Genomic DNA, 24,351 nt, shown 5'->3' with positions numbered 1-24,351 from the left:
ACTGGCTTTATCAATAACTGAAACTGATTGGCAAGATTCGAGCTGTTTGTATATAACTGCATTTTTGATTGCTATTAAAATGATTGGCACTAGACGTTACTGTTTCTGCTGATGGAATATTTGCCTTTCAGTCAGTTCTCCTCAAATAAATCAAACTGTGAAAAACAATAAATAATAAACTATTAGCTTAAATTAAAAAGTAGAACGTAGCACACAAAGAAAGGGACATTCATGATTTTGTTTCAGATTCCAATATAGAAGTAAACTAATTAAATCAAGTTGGCACAAATTACTAGGCACAAAAATCAAGTAAACATACAATATTTTGTTCTTTTTGAGCTACGCACAAAGCTGATAACTGTTGAATGTTGTCTTTATTCAAATTAAGCTTTGAAATTAAAATGTTGAGGTTTATTAGCTATTTTGTAATGTTCTAATAGGTAACTGATTGTGTTATTTAGGATCGACCCTCAAACTAACGGCTCTCTGAGGGTCTGTGAGTCCGTAAACATGATTAACCAGTGCATGTCATTTCTCATCGGTGATAAGAAACTGAAACTCAACAAGCGTCTGAAGCATGGCTTTGGCAAATCAAATAAGCTTTGAATGAATACTGAATCTGGCATCCACATTGTTTGGTAGCTTTAAAAAAAAAAAGGAAAGAAAAGAAAAGAAAAACCCTTTAACATTTCATTGAACTTCCACTCGCAGATTAACAGTCCAGTTAAATTAGGTCTGTCTGACTCATTAGTAACCTCGTTTGTATAAAAATAGAGACTATTCCTTTAAAACGGGGTCTAGTAACAATGTAGTGAAATTAAAACCTGGGTATTGTACTATTCCTCACTGGGTTCATTTTTTACTCTTTTTTTTTCATCTAAATGACTAGTGCTCCATATAAATATTTTTTGGAAATTTTTAACACGATTCCTCAGCTATTTCAAAACATATTTCAAATACATATGCATACTTTTTATACAAAAACGGATGACAGATTGATATTGGGAGACAGTCACTGAAATTACTTGATGTTGTGTCAGTAATTTTCCACGAAACTGAACGCGTCCCATCTATATATGTAGTGGCACATAATGGCATTATTGGCACAAAGTTCAGGAGAGTGTTTTCTCCACACAAGCAGACGTGTCGTGTCAGAGAGCGTCCCCGCGGCCTCTCCGCAGCCGAACTCCACTCCAGCACACCCACATGTGCAGTAATACACGTATATAATATATCAGCTCTATATCATCTCTAAAATGATCACATGTCTATGGAAAATAATTTGGGAGTGGTTCCATAACACTGCATCAGTCTAGAAAAATAAACATCTTCAGTCCATTTCTAGAGAGATCCAACATTTGTACAAAACTGCCAGTTCGTCTCAGTTCCCATCTCTGATTGCTTGTCGTTGTTGTTCTTGTGGTTTTGTTTTGCTTTATTGTGTTTTAGTCTTTTTGTGTTTGATTCACAGATTTTCCAATGAGATCCTGAAAGTACAGAACATTCAATTTTAGTTGAGTTTGAATATTAAACTGGCATCACTTTTAAAGGGTTAGTTTACCCAAAGAATTTAATTCTGTCGAGTCATTAATTACTCACCCTCATGTCGCTCCAAACCCGTAAGACTTTTGTTCATCTTCGAAACACAAATGAAGATCTTTTTTTGATGAAATCTGAGTGCTTTCTGTCCCTCCATTGACAGCCTACGCAACTGAAAGTTTGACGCTTCCAAATGTTCATAAAGAGATCGTAAAACTAATCCAGTTGAATTGAGTGGCTTAGTCCAAATTTTCTAAAACCTGATCGCTTTATATGATGAACAGATTGAATTTAGGCTTTTATTCACATATAAACATTCATCAACTCACACATCAGTTGTGGTAAACGGAGCTGGTAGTTGTGTAACTGTCTATGAAGGGATAGAAAGCTCTCAGATTTCATCAAAAAGATCTTTATTTGTGTTCCGAAGATGAACGTCTTACAGGTTTGGAATGACATGTGGGTGAGTAATTAAATGACAGAATTTTTGGGTGAACAATCCCTTTAAATAGAACAAGACTTGATAGTGTATAACTTAGTAAATAAACTACTCTAAAAAATATATATATATATAATGCATTACCTTACATGTTACAACTTGAAATGTTAAAAAATATGATTATGTTAAAAATATGTGTATGTAGAAATGAACATTAAACTAGATTAATTAATTGGTAACACTTTACAATAAGGTTCTATTTTTTATTATTAGTCAACTATTAGTAAACTAACAATTAACAATACTTCTAAATAATTTCTTAATCTTAAATGTTAATTTCAACATTTACTAATTCATTACTAAAATCAAAAGTTGTATATGTTAATATGATTATTGAACCTGAGGTAACTAACAGTCAGCAGTTGTGTTTTTGTATAACTGATGTTAAAGATAAATACAGAATTAATTGGTAACAAAGACGTATTAACAAAGATTAATAAACACTGTAACATATGTATTGCTCACTGTTTATGTTTGTTAACACAAACTAATGGGACCTTATTGTTATTGTGTAAAACAAATGACTGTGGTTCATTGTTAGTTCATTTTACCCAATATAATGGAAGTGTTACCATTGTATATCACCTAATATTTATGCTGTTGGTGTATGGAGGATACAATTTTTGAAAGTATATGAGCTACAGTACAAGCCTGCAACTCATTTAAATTCTATGACTAGTGAACTATTCTTTTTGAACCCCGAAGAACTGTGAATTTCTAGAAAGTACACAAGCACTGGAAAACCATGCCAAAATTACACCATTGTGAATTTTAGAGCCAAACGAAATATAGTACATACCAGGGCACAAACTGAAGACGTGGGCTCAACCCAAAGGTAGTAAAAGGGCCTCAACAGGAGATCTCGAACCATTTCTCAGACACAAAGGCCACAGGGATTAGCTGCCTTTCAGTGGGCGACGGTCTGAAATAGACAGACAGATCAGCTCTTCAATCCTGCAGATATAAGCACTTCTGTCCCACTCCCTGATTCAAGACTCTCTTTTTTAAAATGGCATTATACCACAGACAAAAGCGCCCACAGTTACATTTCCTCTAAACCCTCTCATCTAGGTTTTGTATTCTGAAGCATACAGTATTAAATGAAGCAGCACTGAAATTATTCATACAATTTAAGCCCATACTCAGTCTTTTATAAAGGCGAGGGCAATGGAAGGACAGAAAACAAGACTACACAACCGTCTCAACATGCTTATCTGAAAAATAATGACTCTCTGGCAGATTAAACTGGTTATTTGCAAAATGCACATTAAAGACTAAATTATTCTATTATTGACGATTGTAGCGAAGAAAAATATGAACCTATATATTTTCAAACAAAGACACATTTAAAAACAGTTTGAATGGAATAGAATGCAGGGCTTTTGAGACCACTGCATTTTAAAAGTTTTATTGAACTTGACAAGCTGTCATGAATAGCTCAAAAATAGCTCATGCAGCATGAGACAATATGCAATGCCAAAGAGTCTGTCTGCGTGTGAATGGCTGCAGTGGTGGTGCACTAAAGAGGATGAATTAAACTTTTCTGAGAAGGTTTTAACATGCAAACTGTCTATAAGCTAAAACACAGCTTGATAGTTAAAAGTCCCACTGTTAAAAAAATATAAAAGACTAAATATATCAAAAAGAATATAAATAAATTAGGTGACCTTGGATGACTTGGATTGTGAAATTTAGTTTAAAAATGGTAAACTGCCAGGGTCAAATATGCTGTGCACTTTAAACATCTGTGCATAATATGGTCAAGTTTTCAGAATGAACATTATTTCTGTCAGCACTAAACACTCTAAGCTATGAGGAAGCCAAACCCTGTAAGAAAGTACGGACAGGGCTGTCAATGCAGTCGACTCGCTGTCCAAACAACTTGGTCAGCAGCTCCAACATCCAGCCCAGTTGATCCTACTGAATATATATGAATCATGTCCTCTTGCCTGTTTCCATTGTAGGAGGTCTTGTAGATAGGTGTGTGCTGGATCATCTCATCCGTGTACACCGGTATGCCGGACCGCACGCACTCGTGTGAGCACTGTAAACTGTCATTGTAGGCGGTGAAGATGTCCACCTTACTGGGCACGCGGGCAGGCGTGAAGTCGGTCAGATTCTGACAGCTCTCCTCTTGCTGGTTGATCTTTCTCTGATGGCTGCTGTGTCGGCCATTCCCGGACTGTGCACAACTACAAAAACACGCACCAAATTCACAAAGCCAAAATAAAATCATACCTTGAACCCCTGTGTCTGTCCTACATTTAACATGAACTGGGGAGACAGACACAGACATATTAGCTCTGTTCCAAAAACCTAGTGAGCTGCCTTGCTGTGAATTTCATAAATAGGCATCCTAATTGAAATGGAACCTCATAAGCCCCTTTCACACAGAAATCCCGGTAAATAACGTAAAATTATCAGAATGACTGTTCAAGTAAATACATAGATGTGCTGTTCACACAAGCAATGGTGTTCTCTCTTTTTACTGGTAAGATACCATTCACACACCAGTACCAAAATACTGGCAAACTCTGAATTCAATCATCGTAAATGACCTTTAAACGCTGAGCCGGTTTATTCATCCACCTAGATGAGGTGAAGCACTTTACTTTCATTTTAACTACTTTTTTTTTTTTTACTTCTGAGTGACAGGCGTAAGGGCATGATCACACAGAATTAGGGATACCAGTACCGGTATGGGGCTCATGTACTCGTACTCGTAAAAATGCTCCGATACCAACAACCGATACCAGGCAGCATGTGTACAGTGTTTGTGTCCAGACAAAGAAACACTGACAGCAGAGAGTATAATGGGGATAAAAAAGAAGGCTGTCTATTAAGTAAATGTATAATATTAGTCGAATATTAAATGAAATAGTAACACATAGCTGTGGTGTGCGAGCTGATAAGAGAAAAACAAGCAGTGGATTGAGCGCATTGCTATTTCACAGACGTCAGTGGAAAGTTTGTAGTTCAGTCGGATGTCAATGGCAAATAAAGTAAAACGCGGCATGTAGCTTATTATTTACGTTAACTGACGAGAGAGAGAGAGAGAGAGAGAGAGAGAGAGAGAGAGAGAGAGAGAGAGAGAGAGAGAGAGAGAGAGAGAGAGAGAGAGAGAGAGAGAGAGAGAGAGAGAGATCCTCTTGATTGCTGATCGTTCACTCAGCACATGTTATTTGGATTAGAACTAAATTGTATATGTAAGTAAAACATGAACTGTTACCTGATTTATGTACAACGAGTGGTTCCCTACATTATTACAGGATGTTTGTAGGTCAAGAAGTTCCATGAACACAAACATCAAAGCGTGATGTTTGATATGTTGATGATAATAAATCAATAATTGATATTTCACTTGTCTAAACATTTGTACCACTGACCCAATCCTCAGCACTGAGCCCTTCTGGAGCAGCTCTAAATATGTGCTTTTATCTATTAAATGAAAGATAAATTATGATAGAGCAATATGAACAGTGAAAGTAAAAGAAGCTCATACAATGCATTTTAGCAGGCTTAATTAAGCATGAAAATAACCTAGCCAACTAATATGATTTATATTCTTTTGGTTTCTCTACCAATACATTTAAAAATGACAAATGCAGTGAAAATACAGGTATCGGTTAAAGTATCAGTAAGTACCAAAAATGACAGTATCGGTATTGGACTCATTCTGGAAAAAGTGGTATCGCTGCATCCCTACACAGAATGTTATTTTGCTCTTAAAAACACAAGATGAATAAAAGTTACTTACTAGAGTTACTATATTACACAATAGTAACTGCAGAGTCACAGCACTGATGAATGGAAAAGAAGGCAGGGTCTTGAGTGCGAGATGCGGCGCAACGGTTAGATGTTCGTCTAGCTCATGTTTACATAGAAAATCAATTAAAAGCAGCGGAACTTACTGCAGACTGGCCCAAGCTAACTTCTTATGTCAGCGCGTTCTGACCTTGTGCATGCTCATACTGGTAATCTTCATTCTTTGTTCACACACAGCATCATACCGGTAATATATTGGTAATGTTACAACTTCTCATACCGGTAAATTGCTCGAACCGATTTACCAGTATTTTTTTAAAAGGTCCTGTTCACACATGAAAAGAGAACTCAGTTCAGTATTGGCGCACTGTCTGAGACGCAGCCGTCTGTGTGCGCGCTTTGTGTGTATGCGCACAGAAAACAGCGTGGGCACCAAATGAAATTAAACGGTTTAAAATAGTTTGAATGTTTATGAAGATCGCGGTCACTTTCTAACACTGCTATAGTTTCTAAATAAGAAGCCGATTTTTGATACCAAGCACCCCGAAAAGCATCATCTCTGAATTGAACATCGCACCAATATTGTACTCGTCGTTATTTGACGTAAGGTGGGTCGAGCTCCTGAGTGGGGCTGTTTTTTTTTATTGTTTATTTACCAGTAGGCCTAAAGACTGTATGTGTGAAAGGGGCTATGACTGATCTGAAACACTTTACATAGGCAGCAAAAGTGACTCGACTCTCGATTGATTTCACTGCAATAATTTGAGAAGAATGGATACTTTAATGGGTTTTTTTATTGTTTATTTACCAGTAGGCCTAAAGACTGTATGTGTGAAAGGGGCTATGACTGATCTGAAACACTTTACATAGGCAGCAAAAGTGACTCGACTCTCGATTGATTTCACTGCAATAATTTGAGAAGAATGGATACTTTGGCATAAATATAAATATGACACACAAACTGGTGTAAAATAGTGTGTTTACTAATAATTAATTTATGTAATTGTATTTAATTTAATCTCGGTAATGGACATTACAGTTTATAATTATTGTCAAGAGATTTTTCACATCAAAAGAAGAAATTATCTTAGGTGCCATGAAATGCTGCCTAAGGAGGAAGCTCACTGTGTTTGGGGAAAAAAGCGATTGTGTCAGCATTGTTTGGTGCAATAAGGGGTCACTGTCCACATTGACAGACAGAGGGACAGATTGAAGAGATGATAAACAGATAGAGGGACAGGAATAGGGAGAGACAGACAGACAGAAAAGTCATTGGCAAACTGCTGAAAGAAAATAATGTTTCTTACCAGTTTTTAAGGACTAGAGTAGTGATCAAGGCTGCGACGATCATGATGAGGGACACAGTGATGGTGATGATCTGGTGAACAGCCAGACCTAAGAAGAGAAAAACAAAGAGCATAGTTATCACTGTCTCCATGGCAACTAACATGAGCGCCAGTGCCTTTTGTAAGGTATTTGATTGCAATAACACTGATACTGCATCTTAACATGCACTGCTCTCTCTGCGCCGCCTTTTTGTAAGCCCTGTCTTTATTTGACCATTTCACAATGTCTGGACTATGAAACAGCTTGACTGAAAGCAACAGGGAGAAGATGGCAATCACACCAGCTGGCTAAAGGTCAGCAAACAACAATTAATGCAGAACAAGAACTCTCTGTTCCAGAATAAAGAGTGTCACAAGAACTATGAGCTACACTGTCTTTCTCACTTCGTCACTCCTGAATGGATAGAAATGAGACCCCGCGGGGAGCCGCAGTTACAGACTTTTAGATATAAAGAGTGCCACGACTTCCATTTCTTGCTGGAGCTGATAAGAGTGAAGGAAGCAATTTTATGGATTTCTCCATCAATATTAAAGTGTTTGTGTCTGTGAGGAACAGCAGCATCCATATTAAAGTATCTGGGATATATGAGAATGCATTACAGCTTGGTGCATTTATTTAAGTGGTTAGTTTGCAGTACCAAAAGGGGTTTCACAGTTCCAACATTAATTTATACACTAGTTAACCTTACTACACCTGGCACAGAAGCTTCACATGGGACTAAGAGTCAACCGGAATATAGGACAGTGCATTTGAGTGTGCACTAATTTGCTATGCAAGTTCTTTCATAATGTTATCTTGGTTACATTTGTCTACTCATTTAGTGTTTTTGATATTTTATTGAAAGACAAACACTGCAAATATTTTTATGCCACCTCTGTACATTACGAATTCAAGTACAAAGTGTGAGTCTATGCAAATGCTCCTTAGTGTGATATATGGGTAGTTGACATGAAATCCTTTTGGGACATTGACAATTAAAATGATTTAAAAAATATTTTACAATTATTATGCATGCAGTTCTTATGATCTCATATTAATTGAGAGACTAAATGCAATATACAATTGTATAATTTATTTATCATACCACAGGACCCTTTGAATGAATGAGGGTAAAAACGTGAAAAACATAACTTGCGTATCTTGATTTTAGTTTAAATTGACATGTTATGCATCAACTACCCATATACTTTGCTTCTGCCAAAAATATCTGAGGCTGAAACTAGATTTACAGTAATGCATGTTGACTGGATTGTGCTGCGTGGAATATGTGCTTTCATGAAGACTGCATCAGGTGTATCATAACCAGGAAGGAATCTGAACAAAAAGTTATCATCCTCAATTTGATTTTGGGTATATTTGGGGTGGGCAGATTTTTTTTTAAACGTGAAAACAGTGTTTGGCAGTAAACAAAAACAAACTCAGGACTTTATTTTCTTTTTCTTTTGGAGATTAACAGAATAATTAATTCAACCACAGTCCTCAGTATGGAACCACTACACTATCTGACTGTTTGCATTATTCAGTATATAGTAATATAAGAGATATATCATCTCACAAATAGCGTCTTCTTCCTAATGCATTTTTTTATTTATCTAACAGGGCAGCACAAGTGCCTGTGCTATGTGTGTGCGTTTGTCAAGTTGCGCATCATTTCTCTTTCTAGTGCCCTTGTATTAGGCGTGTCTCATTTTAGAGTCAATTACAGGCATGTCTCAGTTCTGGCAGGAAGGGTCAAGTTGCGCTATACTGTGTTGCTGTACAAAAAAAAACACTGGACTGATTTACTTAACCCTAGAGACCTGTGGGGTGCTGAGTCCATCAAGTTCTGGCTGAATAATCAATACCAGAAGAGAGAGAGAGAGAGAGAGAGAGAGAGAGAGAGAGAGAGAGAGAGAGAGAGAGAGAGAGAGAGAGAGAGAGAGAGAGAGAGAGAGAGAGAGAGAGAGAGAGAGAGAGAGAGAGAGAGAGAGAGAGAGAGAGAGAGAGAGAGAGAGAGAGAGAGAGAGAGAGAGAGAGAGAAGAGAGAGGAAAGAGAGAGGGACATAAAAAACGGAGAGAGAAAGAGAGAGTTAAACGCCTTTTTGTGCACATGTGTGCACGTTTACACACCTGTACATGTATGTGTGAATGTGACGTTACATCTGGGCCAGTTCTGACATATTACATTAGCCCTGAAGGCCAACAAGCTCTGCTGGGCTGTGCTCTTAATGTTACATTGAGAATGCATGAGAATTGCAAACTCCTCATATTAACTTCTTACTTCAGTAAGCATACTAAAAAAGTTAAATAAATGTCTAACTGTAATGTAACAAAACACTTATTAGACTTACAATCAAGGTGCTTCAATTATGTTTTTGTAACTGAACAAGAAATGCAAATAAATGCCAATGAAATGGCTTTTAAAATCTGAGTAAATTTCACATCGCGTTTTAGCACTTCCGGTTCCATCGTCCAGAAGTCAATAGGTTTACTGAAGCAGTATTTGTTTAAATTCCTAAAATAAGTTCTGTGGTTAACACAATCTCAAGATTTTTTCATGTTTTATTCTACGACATAAAATACATCAGTAATACCCCCTTGGGATTTTACTTGTCTCGAAAAAGATGGTTGCTAACAAATGGCTAAATGGGGGGTTGAATAGAAGTTGTCAGGGACATTAAACATCACACTGAACAGGTAACTTCATCTACTGTCTAGTCCACTCTTGCAAACTTTTCTACCTCAAACTTTCAAGGAATAAAAAAAAAAAAAAAGACTGAAAGAGTTGTTGGAATATTAGTGGTGGTGGCTTTGAAGTCATGCAACCGTGTAGTTCATTTATAGCCTATACGTTTAGCTTTTTACTTCTGCCGATTGTATTTAGGCTGCAAAGTTCATAGACGTTGGGTCCATTTGTGAAGATTATCATGATGAACGAAACATGTAAGCATCATAAACTTTTGTTTTTCACAGAATAATCCATAAGCCAATAGAAAAATCATATTGGGTATTTCAGTCAGAAATACTGCGCTCCTTTTTGTTGCACTCGATCAGTGAAGTCTGTGAAGTTTGCCGTCAGGATGAACCTTTTATGAAAAATAGAAATAGAAAACATTTACGTATAAGGATACGGCTATAAGTCAAACGCTGAATGCACTGAACGGCGCCTGTCAAAGCATCTGAAATGGCAAGCCACGTTGAACTTTAAATTAAGGGCTTCAATCAAACTCACATATGTAAAGCATTCTCACGTTTTTGGACGTCTTGCGGTGTGCACGTTTCCCGCAGCAGCTTACTCTGTGACCTCCGCTATTTTTTAGATGCATTTTGCACTACTGTAAAATTACATTACTGGTAGAGGTTTTCTGCAAAGCCTGCGGACCCAGCTCTCTATAATGATACATTTCATTATTAACTATTACCACAGCATTTGTTAATAGCATTAAAGAAAAATAAATAAGTAAAAAAAATTCAACAAAACCTGTGAAGAACTTAAATGGAAAATAATCTGTATGCTCCAATGCAGTTTTGATTCACTATATACCGGTAGAAAGTCTCTTTCAGACAAGTCATTTAATCCGGCGGCCATCTTTGAAACACCTCTCATGGATTCAAATGCAGCTCCTATCTCTTTGAATGGGGAAACATCAAATTCTCCAAAGCTGTTCACCAAGCTTATGATTAAATTTCATATTTGAAATCACCAATGAAATCTGACAACAGCTTTCCCATAAATGTTGGATCTTATGCTCAAATAGCATTGAAAAAAAAAATCACGTTTTTTAGGCTGGACCAGCCAATGCACATGTGCAGTCCTAAGCGTGTGTCTTAAGATGATGATAGACGGGGCAACTTTTTGAGCAATGTTGCCGTCAACGGGACACCAGGTGAGACACAGGGCCCATACCGATCTAAATGATCCAGAAATAAATTTGTTGCCCATTCTCAATGGGAAAGTGCCCAAGCAACATCGCTTGGCAACATTGCCCAGCAGCATTGCTCAAAAAGTTGGCCCGTGTATCATAACCTTAAGAACAATGACTGTTTCTATAGCAACCAGAGCTTCTAACAGCAGCTGCAGTGATGCAATGACTTTAGCAATCAGAGATTGGCTCTCTTATTTAGAAGGTGGGACTTTATCCACCATATTGCGTGTTGCACTTTCTCCCATTCATATTAACATGAGTGCACCATCTATAAAGTCTTTGGTAGTGCCTTTTTTTGTTTGAAAATTGGTCACGGTTCAGAGGAGTTCAGGAACTTGTTTACTTCATATTGATGTTCTGACCCTTCCTGATTGCTTAGCTGGCACTATGAGTGATGGAAGCATGCAGATGCATCTGGGAAATGCTTGCCTCACTTTCCCTCCCTGTGTCCTGCGTTCGGGTCAGAGCTGGATTAATTTTATCTCAGTCCCTGGCTTGAACACTGCTCCTTGGCATGGAGTCCCCCAGCTACACCAACACATAAACATATCGGACAGCTATTTAAATTTCCCTCTCTCTCTCCCTCTGTCCCTCTTGCTCTGAAATGGAAGGCAGCAGGTTAAATTGAGAGAGTGTACCGGGTGATATATTCAGGTGTTTATGCATCTGTGAAATTTTATGAGACGAGCTCTCCGTCCTCGACCTTGCTCTGAGTCGAAACGCTCGTTGGCTTCTAGGTCTGTTGTTTTATGTATTGATTTCAGTTCGAAAGATTCATCCCCCTACCCCCACCCACCCCCCTTTCTGTCACACCGAACCCATCACATTTGTGTAATATAGAGCTTTATAATACCAGAGTAGACGAATGCAAATGTATCTCCATTATATTCTTATTACTCCGGCCCAGGCTCAGAGAACAGGACGTATATCACCTTGTCTCACCTGGCCCTGCAATGAGAGAGATAGGCACACCAATTCCAATCAGGGAAAGTGTCAAAAGAGGAACACAGGCTGGTGCTGTGGTACCAGACACCCTCCTTCCTAACTCTACCAGTGATGGAGTCACCTTGCTTCAGGTGCTCGGGGTGAGCCTTTGTTTCCCTGGGCGCCTTGCCAATAATCAGGACAAAAGAGACCAACCCTCAGAGGCACTATACTTCTCAAACTCCCCAAACCTCAGAGACGTGCAGCTCTTACACCCAGAGATACTGCTAAACGTCTCTACTGGAACAGGCTGAACTATTACACTTTTTCTGGAGTGCTGTTTGTTTAAGTTATTTCGAAGATTTTACCTGATTAGCATTAACATCTAGTTAGCCCCAGTTAGTTGATTCTGTAACTACATAACTTGATTCAAAATTAAATAAATAAATCAATTCATAATGTGTTTTGTGGTGGAGTCGATTCAAATGCAACATAAAATCCAAAACTGCCTGTATATGCTTTCTTAATAAACATTTGTCTTATTGTGCATGTTCCATCAGTGCATGTTATTCTATAGCAAAATGTTTGTTTTCATAATCTTTCATCAAAATGCAATAACTTTCTCAGTCATGACCTTTCTTTTATGCTGAAAGTTGCATGGATAAAAGGAAAAAATATTTTAAATATTAACCAATCAGGCATGTTGTGGGGGAGAAAAGAATCCTCAGTTGGCATGTATAGTTGAGTGTAAAAGATTTCACCCCTCAAACTGAAACGACAAGAGAAGTTTATTTAATTATTCATCAATACAGTTTAGGTTCGTTCCTGTGATAAAAACTAGTCAATTTACTGTATGTTAAGACTTTTTAGTAAAATTAAGAAAATATTATCAAATAACCCATATTTTATCATCTCTACACTGGTTACCTATTAAGTTCCATATCGATTACACAGTATTGCTACTGACCTATAAGGTTCTAAATGGTTTAGCTCCTGTGTAATTAACTGATCTTATATCGCCTTACAATCAATCACCCTTTTAATGTCACAAAACGCTGGACTCTTGGTAGTGCCTAGGATATCGAAGTCCACTAAAGGGGGTAGAGCTGTTGCACATTTGGCTCCTAAACTCTGGAACAGCCTTCCTGATAATGTTAGGGGCTCAGAGACACTTACATCCAGATTAAAGACACAACTCTTTAGCCAAGGATTCACATAATACATCTCATAATCTTGCACTCCAGTTATGTCAGATGAAATGCGCATGACTATCATCTTTTGCTTGAAATGTTATGAAAAGCAGCTATGCTAATTATTTTCCATTTGCTTTCTGTTTCTAGAGAACTAGAGATAACGCCAGCTCCAGTTTGGATTTCAGGTGACCCAACACCTGTGAAGAGATGATGCCAACTCCTGCGAAGACTTCAGATGACGCCAACTCTAAATCGACATACACAACTGCCAAATTTTCTATATATTGTAATCATTACGATCACAACTTGTAATAATTGCTTTAACGAGCTCATTGTTTCTGCCTATAATGAATACATGATGTTAGCTAACTGCATGATTTGTATTATCTTAGAACTATACATTTGGACATTACTTGGACACAGTCACCTCTGATAACAGATCACTCTAAATTGTAACGTAGAAACATGCATTTTCTGTAAAGATGCTTTGAAACAATATGTATTGTGAAAAGTGCTATACAAATAAATGTGAATTGAATTATGCTTTTTTTAAAGCATTGCATAACATGTTGCTACATTGTTGCGCCAAACTACATTGTTGACCTTTTAGATTCTTACACAGCAGGCAGGACATTAAGATCAACGAACCAATCCTTGCTGGCGGTTCCCTATTCTAAAAAGAAGTCAAAGGGTGACAAAGCTTTTTCAGTTGTGGCTCCCAAGTTGTGGAACAGTCTTCTCCTTCATATCCGATTAGCTCAAACAATAGACATTTTTAAGTCTCAGTTAAAAACGTATCTTTTTAATTTAGCTTTTAGTTAAGAGTAGTGTACATTGTAGTTATAACTTATTTTTAGTTAGTTTTATTTCTCTCTACACTGATCTCATTATACTGTTGGGTACTTTGTACAAGTACTTTGGGCAACAACGTTACGATTAAAATGTGCTATATAAATAAATAAAAGTTGAAGTTGAATCAAAAAATCAAAATGCAATAAAAAACAATAATACATTTATATACACAACAAAAAAGTAGCTGTTTGGATTTAAAAAGGGAATTCAAATTCAAAATTCAAATTCTAAAAAGCTTTATTGTCTATCCCCGGAGGGGTAGAAAATTGTCTTTAGACAAGCTGCTCAACAAACAATACAAGAGACAACCACACAACAACAATTTAAGATAATTTGTATTTAAAAGTGTACGTGCCTTATTAGCCCCACAACCCATTTCTTTGGTTTTGTTAATATTAAGCTGCAAAGAACTCTCCTCCGTCCAGGCTGTGAGAGATTTAACAAAATTAAAATAAATGTCCAGTGATTGTGTATCCTTCACACATCCCACCAGTGGCATGTCATCTGCATATTTTATAAGCATCAAATGATCATTATTACAGGTTATCTCATTTGTATAAATAGAGAAAAGAATTGGGGGTAAAACATCCCTGTGGGAGACCATATTTTAAAACCACATTCTCTGACTTTTTGCCATTTACCAGCACATGTTGTGGGCGGTCCCGTAAAAAACTATTAATCCATAAAATCAAGGTTTGATGCACCTGTAGCTCCTCCTGACGCCTCAGAAGTGTGATTATATTCACAGTATTAAAGGCGGAAGAAAAGTCCTTAAATAAAATCCTAACGCATGAATTTGTCAAGTGACAACCACACAACAACAATTTAAGATAAACCCCCCCTATTGTCCAGCAGAGTGAGGGTGGCATCTTCAACTCCGCGCCCAGTTCTATAAGCAAATTGCAAAGGGTCAAGTTTACCAGTCATTGCCTGGGAGAGTTGCTGACAAACCACTCTCTCCATACACTTGCAGAGCACAGATGTTAAAGCCACTGGTCTATAGTCCTCAAGCACCTTAGCATGAGCCTTTTTTGGTAATGGGATGATGGTACTTTCCTTCCAGGCCTGTGGTACATTAAAGTACAAGTACATTTAAGTCAAGAGACAGCTGAAAAAGTTGTGTCAACACACCCTTCAGCTGAGATGCATCCCTCAGTACCTTGCCCTTTATTCCATCCGGCCCCGATGTCTTTTGGGGTTTGACTTGCATTGAAACCTTTTCCACAATCTGTTCCTCAATTATTATGGGGGAAAAGACAGGAAATGCTTAAGATGATAAATGCTTATGATTGGATCATTATTGCAGTGATTATTATGTTTGTAGCATGTTATATGTTTGGTAACAGCCTAATTAATGGAGAGTGTAGCTTTTAATTTCTTTTAAAAACATGTAGAAAGACATTGCCAATACATTATTGACCATAATGATGCAATCATACTAGACTTTTAGTCTTAAGCATTTGCCTATTTAAATCCAAACAGCGACTTTTTTTCTTTTTTTTTTTGGTCGGGCAGTGTATTTGAATTGAAATGGGAGAGGTTACTAGTTTGTCAAATGATACATTTTTTGTAAAACAATTCACAAATTATCACATTAGTAAGTCAACAATGTCCACCAAATAATGTAACTTTATGTTTGGAAAAAATAAAAACTATGATAAAAAGGTTAGTAAATATTTTGCACTACAAAAGAAATGTAAATCTGTTTATCCTCCACTACATGCCTGCAATCAATAATACCATAGGAAATTTTTCACAATCCAATCAAATCATAAAAGATACTATATTCTGCCATCTATTCTGTTTAACTTTGAAATACATTGAATTATGCCCTTGCATATGCCATGTAGTGTTTTCTTAAAAAAAAGAAAGACCAATAAAGTGACCAATAATAGCAGAGTAAACTGGTCCAGACAAAATTAGGCCTAACAAAGTGAAATGTCATGAGACTGACATTAAAATAGGACAGTAGTGGAAAGAAAAGAGTTTAAAAAATCTAGGACAAATATAAAACCTAAATAGCACAGTTTTAGCAGACAGGACCTTGAAAAAAAATATATGCAAAGGAGACACATACACAGGGGGCAGTATTTTAACTGAAGGTTATGAGTATGTGCTGCTGGGACCCCATAGAGCAGAGACCACAGAGACAGACACTCCTCTATCCACCTAAAGGACATTTAGAGGTTTGGAGCAGGACATTGTGTGGATCTGTCAGCTAAATGCTCTATTAGTGCAGCCCGGGCCTGGCATCTGCAGCTACAGATGGCTGCAAAGGGCTAGTGAGATGAAGTGGAAAGGAGATGCCTTCACTGAGTGCTTTCAATCATGTTGTGGTTTGGCTGGAGGAGTACTCATGGCAAAGCAACAGCTTTGAGTTCACATTCAAAAGGGAACAACATAAAAACCAAAAAAGTAACTTCAGAATTTGTATGCAGGAGTATCCAGATCCATCAAACTTCAAATTAACTGCTGTGCGGACGCCAAGTTTAAATTTGACTTTACACCAATCTCACCAAAATCACACCTTGGAATTTGTTCGGTGCAAATCCCAGCACTAACACCGGTGATTTTTCACAGTAATCTAAAAAGTGGATTTAGTTTTAATGGGAATGTTGTAATTTGATTATAAGTGAAATCTCAGAGAGAAAGAGAGACAGACAGCAAGAGCAATCATTCTTCCATGATGACTGTTCGCTATTAAAAATGTTCTTTTTCACTGTGTGTTAAAAATGATGAGTCTATGCATATATTCTCTGTGCAGAATCTCTGGGGTTTAGGAACCTATTTTTAAATCATTTTCTAAAAGCAATTATGCATTTTCCGTAATATGTGGATTTGCAGTGGAAAGCCAAATTCAGAATCTAAGTCCCTCTTGCACCCCTCTTTCTAATGACAGATATAGGAATATACAGTAGTTATTGAGGGAATCTTATGGACCTTTAACCCACAGGCTGGGGGGGCTTTTTAACCCTTTAGCTGCTTTTATATTTGATATATTATGATCTCTAGTGAGAACAAACTTCTTTAACTGCATGTTTCTTTTTGTAAACTTTTATCTTCTATATAAGAATTTATGCACACTACCGTTCAAATAGTGTTTGAAATAAGTCTTGTTTTTTTTTTTTAACTATGCTGCATTTATTTAATAAAAAAATAGTAAGTAAAACCATAATAATGGGACATATTAATACAATACAATTTAATTTCTTCCTGTGAGGAGGAAAACTGGAGTATTGGCTGCTGAAAATTCAGTCCTTCAGAAATCATTCTAATATAAGAAACATTTATTTTATATATTATATATAATGAACTCAAAGATGGAAAAATGAACATATCATTAAATCACCCTCATGTTTTTTCAAACCTCTAGAAATTTCTTTCTTCTGAGGAACATAAAAGAAGTTCACTGACATTCTTCAAAATATCTTCTTTTATGTTATGTCCCATAACAAGTGTGATGTAACAGAAAGCCCACAGTTCTAGAATGATGCTTTATAATTCAGCAGAGGAACAGAATGTGCTTCATGGCCGCTGAATATTACTTCTTTTTAAAGTGTGTAGACTGAAAAATGGTTATGAAAGAGAGGGTTCCACTTATTAACGGAATCGTAACTTATTCATGGGCGATAATAGGAATAGTAATACAAGTACAGGCTTTCTCATGTGTAAACCCTATAATAAATAAAAAAACGGTTATTTCTGCACCAGTTCTCCTCTCACAAACCAGTGAGAATGACAAAATCTCCATCAGTTACATCCTTGTGCTCTTTGTGAATCAAGCTACATTTACGTTTGATTGCATCAGCTTTCTGTTCGCAGAGCTGTTGACTCCTGCTGAGTGCCCTTCTCTCATTCATTTGTGGAAACAGGCTGGATACAAATCTTTGCCAACCAACCGACACCCACTAACTGCAAATATCCAGCTCTAATTTTTAATGCATTGGAGCTGTAGGGGGGAGAAAGTGTTTGAAGTCTTTCCTCCTCCTTGTGTTAACCTTGTCCCCCTGGCTCCGTTTGTTGTCCTCCCACATGCCCCACCTGATCGCTGGAAAACTCTCATCGCACCTGCTGATGGTTCACGATTGCCAATTAACGTAGATGTCAAGATGTCAATCTCACTTGACTTCCACTGAGCTACAGCGTTCCCAAACCCTTACTGCAAGAAGGCCGAGAGAAATAGAGAAAAGAGAGAGAGGGAAAAAAAGACAAGGAGGATCCAAAGCAATTATTCTAAATGCCTTTTCCCAGTGTCAAAGGCTCCCCTGCATAATTCAATCGCTCTGTACAGTGTATGAGGGAGGGGTGGTCAAAGTAGACTCTATGATTGTATTACTTAACAGATAATGAAGTTGTCCTGGATGGAACTACTTCACAGCTGTCTGTCAGAGCAGCCTTGTGAGCTTATCACATCTTTAAAAGGTTTACCTCGATGAAACCGAACGGTCCTATTGGATGAACAATGTTGAGAAAGACAGCACTTCTAAAATATTATATTACAATACGTATTACAATGCAGGTAAGACACATCCTTAAGGACTTGTGAGTGATTTTAGCAGACCTTTGACAAGGAAAATGTCGCCTTTTAATAAAACTGGAACACATCAAACTGAAAGCAATTACTAAAGCAATTTATCTAAAGTCAGTGCACCTTAAAACATCTCACAAACCCTGTATGCGACTACAATACAAGGTCATCTCAGATCTGGTAGGCCTAAAATTATGTCTGTCTTTCAGTAGACAGAATAATAACATCCAGGGTGAAGTGGCACAATGGAAGATCATTGGACGTAATATGTTATAAATAGTGTGAATGGAGGTAAAAGTGCATTTAACATATTTGTTTTTTAATTTATCATTTCTTTTGTTGTCTTCTGTAAAGTCATAGCGTAGATCTAAAACTATTGTCATTTTTGACAATATTGACAAATTTTTTTACATATTTTGTCATTAACCTATAAGTAATGTTACTTTTTGTGTTACATTTACACCATATCTTTTTCAATTAAGTTATTCACATGACTTTTATATATATGTGAGTTATTTACTGACAAATACAATTAAAAACATCTCCATGCCCCATGGTGGGAGAAACTGCAGTTATAGTATGTGAGCATTATGGGTATTATAATTCTAGTGAGTGTGTGTGTAACATTTATCAGACAGTACGTTGACATGCACTTTAAGAGTTTGATTGCAGTCAAACTAAACACAATCATACTGTGGGTCTTTTTAAAATATCATGTCTGAATGAAATCATATCTTTTCAGTATAGCCTATACTGTATATCATTTCTTACAAACTATAGCCTTATTCGGACGGGGCTAGTTTTCTAAACGGCTTTGAGTAACAGTTCTTATCACTCGGGTTTACTTCTATGATTTCATGTACCGATTCGGATGGGACAAACATGTCTGTGTTTATTACAGAGGTGGGAGTGTGTGTTTTAGATGTGGGCGTTACACAGAAGCTCATCTGCTGTACTTGCATACCTGAGGAGAAGCGTTAGAATAATACAACATCAGCAACCACAGACATTCGCATTCGGACAGGATTAGACTTCTCAGAGGACCATTGGTTTGCCGAAAAACAGTAGGTAATTTGCTCTGGAATTTTTACAGAGGTTGTGTGAGAAAAACACATACTTGGCAGATTCGAACGAGATTACATTTGCAAAGTAAATAAAGTCACCCTGGAAAACTAGTCATGTTCGATTAGAGCTTATGTCGAGGTGAAAAACACCAAAAAATAAAAATACAGAAATTGGTCAGAAAAAGTAATGCAAAACCAACTCACCACGTCACTTTGCATAAAAAAGAACAACGTAAATGTAATTAGTTACTATTTATTATGAGAAATGCAATATTGTAACACATTCCTTTGAAAAGTAAAAAAACAATTACAACTACGGCTGTGGTTTAGCGAAAGTTTCAACACTCACATGTGAGACCCAGGTCAGATACAGTATTTCGACTCAGTAAAATAGAACTTACTGTTGTTCATCTACAAAAGAAGGATTAGGTGTGGATTAGATGAGAAAATGCATTTGAGTGGAACATGGAAATTATATTTCCAGCTCTCCAGTAATTATTATAAATCTTATTTTACCATTGAACACTCTTCATTGAGCAGAACGTAATTAGGAGTTATTTGTATATAACAACATTTTCACTTAAAGCTGCAGTCCGTAGTTTTTCCTCTGTTTTTCCTCTCCTCTTTCAAACATCTCTGTTCGAAATCTGTAATTGCAGTTATTCGCGGAATTAGCAACTTTACGTATGTTGTGTCTCGGCACGGCACTGCGCGGATGAATCCAATGTTTTGAGGAGAATGTGGGGCTGTCAGTCACCGCGCCGGTGTGGATACTGGCATTCGGAATCACAGATTAAACTTTTTGGAAGTATGACCAACATACGAATTTTCATCAGAAAATGTCATGTAACATCCACTTTTGTTCTGACCAGCTAAGGGGAAAAAATCATTGCAGTAAATCGCGCTGATTCACGTCAAACCGTGCAAATTATACTTTGTTCTCAAATTGTTAATGCTTAATAGTCACTCAATGCTGATGTTCTCAACATCAGCATTGAGTGACTACATTTAATGCCCTTCAGATATTATCCCTGTTTTCGCATGGGCCCGGTTATAGTCTCTTTTTTTCTTTAGCCACTCCGAAGTCCAAAGTCTTTTGCATTTTACAATGGGTGAATCTCCAGTTGTCACTGGTGATTGTCGTTTGAACCTTTCTGGATCCGCCATCAAATTGAAAAGTTTAATTATATCAAGTGCTGTTTGAAAAGGCTATAAATCTCCACCTCCAACATCCTCACACGCAATACTAGCCGAGACACTTTCTTTATGTTTACAGATCATGTGACGTAATGATGCAAAGACATGCTCGAATCTCCCGCGGAAATCCACCAGTACCACTGGAATTAAAGACATTATTACAAGCTTACCGTTTTGAATCGAGCTAAGGCAAGCAGATAGATTTGAACACTGGCTGGTTATGTACTTGGTCAAAAATGGATCATTTTTAACCCAAAAAAATTACGTTGTCGCTTGGATAAATGCATAATTTTGACTTTTCCTTATTAAATGTTCAATTAACCTTTGAGCCTGGGGACGTGATAACAAGCATGCAGTGCTGAACAGCAGGACTGTAAGGCATAATCAACTCACGCAGGTTGTTAACCTGACGGCTCCATCTGTGATCTTCATGTTAATGCTAGCATCTTAGATGGAGACAAAGGACACACACATGCACTGAGGACGTTTATAAAACCAGGAGAAAGCAATTTGTTAGAATTTCTATTCATCTAAGCAGGTACATGACCCCTGGAAGTATGCCACTTGAAATATGACATCTTTGCTCATGGGTGCTGACTTCTAATTCACTTACTTTCCACTTTTTCCATAAATACAATGAGCAAAATAATTAATTATTTGTGATGTAAATGTTGCTTGCAAAAAAAAAAAAAGGCTACTTTGGGTTGGCCATCAATGGAAAAAAAAATATGCTTTTTGTAGAACAAGATGGTGTAGTCCCTACAAGCAGGGACTAACTGGACTAAGCTAACCAGCCAAATCTTGACCTCTCTGAATGCACATAGACAATCACAAACACACACAGACAAACTTATGGGTAAACAGCTGAATCATGTTTGGTCTGCAGCGATAAAATCTTCCTTGTGCTGTATCAACAGACCCGCAAAGTCAAGGCTGTCACCAGCAGGAATAATACGTGACTCTAAATTCTAGTCTAGTCAGCAATGAGCTGATGGAGAGAAGCTCGTACTTGATGCATTGCACACAGTTGAGTAGCAATGGTCCTTGGGGAAAAGCTTGATATAGTTCATCATTAAACTGAGTGAAGGGTTTCTAGACTGTCTTAGATGACCGCTATTAAAAGAAAATTAATGAGATATTTCATCCAAGAAATAATTTCTGTCAGCATATATTTGTTCCAAACCTAAATGACTTTTTTTTTGACGCGTGGATCAAAAATGAGGTATTTTGCAGAATGTCCAAGATGCTCTTTTTGATATAATGAAAATGGATAAAAAACTAGCTGTTGTCCCCATGGTTACATAAGTAAATTCACTATATGGTCACACTTTAGATTAGGGTCCAATTCACACCATTACCTAACTTTTAATTGTTACTTTTGCCTCAATAAACTCCTAATACTGCTTAATAGTTAGTAAGGTAGTTGTTAAGTGTCGGTATTGGGTAGGATTAAGGGATGTAGAATATGGTCATGCAGAATACGGTATTAATATATGCTAATAAACAGCCAATATCCCAGTAATATGCATGCTAATAGTGAGAATGTGAATTTAAACTAAAGTGCACCATAATCACAAATACAAAAGTTCAAATGTTGTTTTGGACCCCATTGAACTTCATTGCATGTACATACTTTTTTTTTTTTTCAGAATGTCTTCTTTTGTGTTCCACAGAAGATATATAGTCCTTCAGGTTTGGAACAAAAGGTGACTAAATGATAACAAAATTTCAGCAATGGTAAAACATCTATAATGCCATAATGAAAGGAGTTGATGCTGTTGGTGTTTAAATCTGGCATGTGGATTTGGATTTAAAGGAGTCATGAACTGGCTTTTAAAAAAAATTATATTGTTGTCTGAGGTCAACTTATGACGTTCACTTGGTTTTTACATTCAAAAACATCAAAATGAATAAGTAATAGGCTATTTTCTACCCTAGTTTTGAGCCTAGCTCAAAAACGCTCGGTTTTTATGGGCGTCTGGCATTGAAGACTTGGAAGTAAACGCCCACTGCTGTGAGTGGATAACAGTTTTGCATATTATAATGAGTTTCGTGTAATGCGCGAATCGGTGGGCGGGGCTAAACCATCCGTGTTGAAGTAGGCGTTGATCTTCTTCTGCGGGGGTGGTGTTTTATCCTCTTTGTCATAGTTCCCCATTTTGAAAAACGAGTCGTTTGCTGAGCCTGGTGTCAAAAGCTTTTATTGAACTAACAAGGACGTTTTCAGTTCTGAAACTTACAGGATATTCTTATAATATGATGACCTCTTAGATGTCAAAAGCTCAAGGAAAATTTGATTTCTCAGTTCATCGCCCCTTTAAATCTGGCATGTGAACAGTTACTGACCTCCATGCACTTCCCTTGCTCTGACATAAACTCAGCTGAACACCCACTCGTATGCATGTCTAATGGTCCAGTTTTGTATTCACAGCCCATTGCTTATTTTCCCCCCATTACTCTGCATGTCAGAAGCAGTTTAGTACTGGTGCAGGTGTTTGCAAAGGGCTAGATTTACCCGGGATGCTCGCTGAATGAGGAAGCGGAGGGGTTTCACCTTGATAGGTATTTCGTTTCATCAGACAGTTTCGGCTGTAGCTCGACAGAGATGGATAATTATGGCATGCCTTAAGGGCACTACATAGAACTCACTTTCATACTATATATATATATATATATATATATACTGTATATATATATATATATATATATATATATATGAAAGACATGCCAAGGCAGCATACTACATAATGCATTTGACATTTGAGACAAATATAAGACCTTCAAGAGACACCATGCAGCATTTGATGTTTTTTACTACTCTTTCCATGTGGACAGCGTAGAACAGAACAGAACATGAATGATTGTGTTCAGGGATTTATTTATCAGCAAGCTCTTTTTTTCCATCTGCAGTTCCATTACGTTTTAATATTCTCAGGTTGCTTGTTATTTGTTGGAGTCACTGACGAGTGACTTACCATTTTTTTCCCCCTTGTGGCAAAATCGAACTTAAAAAAAGAGCTATGGACTGTGTGCAGCAAACAAATTATTCAATGTTCACGCCTCAGTTGTATTAAAACTGCAATTAACACCGCTATTCTTCCTATTCACCAGATGATTAACATATGCAAAAACACTGCTGTGTTGTCTGTAGGAACCCATTACACTTGCTTCTAAACCCAGGAGCATAAAAATGTAAAATAAAAAAAACACAAACCAGTCAAATTAATTTAGCGGCAAATATTAGATTAAACTGCTTTACAGCACAAATTGTGACAGTTCTCGAACATGAGCCACTGCCTTGGGGTTCCCGCAAAGCACAAAATAACCAGCATATTTACATCGACTTTTTATATAAATGATTTATATCAGGCAACATATTTATATAAGGTAACACTGGTACAATAGCTCATTTTTTTTCTGCTGGTTTGCCCAGAAGTTGAGATTTTAACTTGCCATGTCAACATTTTCACCACAAAAATAAGAACTTTTATTTTTAGCCTAATGTTTTTGTCATTCGTTTTTTACATTTATATTTATA

General features: G+C 37.1%; 1 protein-coding gene across 1 annotated transcript in view; it reads right to left on the bottom strand.

Moving 5' to 3' along the window:
* Positions 1-331: 331 nt before the first annotated feature.
* Positions 332-24,351, bottom strand: part of ajap1 (adherens junctions associated protein 1) — a 56,638-nt gene continuing 32,618 nt past the window's right edge. The window contains exons 3-6 of the mRNA XM_056252414.1: positions 7,111-7,198; positions 3,988-4,230; positions 2,838-2,960; positions 332-1,487 (exon numbers count right to left, since the gene is read on the bottom strand). Of these exons, the coding sequence (XP_056108389.1) occupies positions 2,888-2,960; positions 3,988-4,230; positions 7,111-7,198 (404 nt within the window). The 3' untranslated portion in view covers positions 332-1,487; positions 2,838-2,887. The remainder of the gene's footprint in view (positions 1,488-2,837; positions 2,961-3,987; positions 4,231-7,110; positions 7,199-24,351) is intronic.

This window comes from Rhinichthys klamathensis, unplaced genomic scaffold, assembly GCF_029890125.1.
Source record: "Rhinichthys klamathensis goyatoka isolate OS25496 unplaced genomic scaffold, OSU_Roscu_1.1 h1tg000094l_1, whole genome shotgun sequence".
In the NCBI taxonomy this organism is placed as follows: domain Eukaryota; kingdom Metazoa; phylum Chordata; class Actinopteri; order Cypriniformes; family Leuciscidae; genus Rhinichthys; species Rhinichthys klamathensis.
This window is presented reverse-complemented; position numbering and strand designations above follow the sequence as displayed.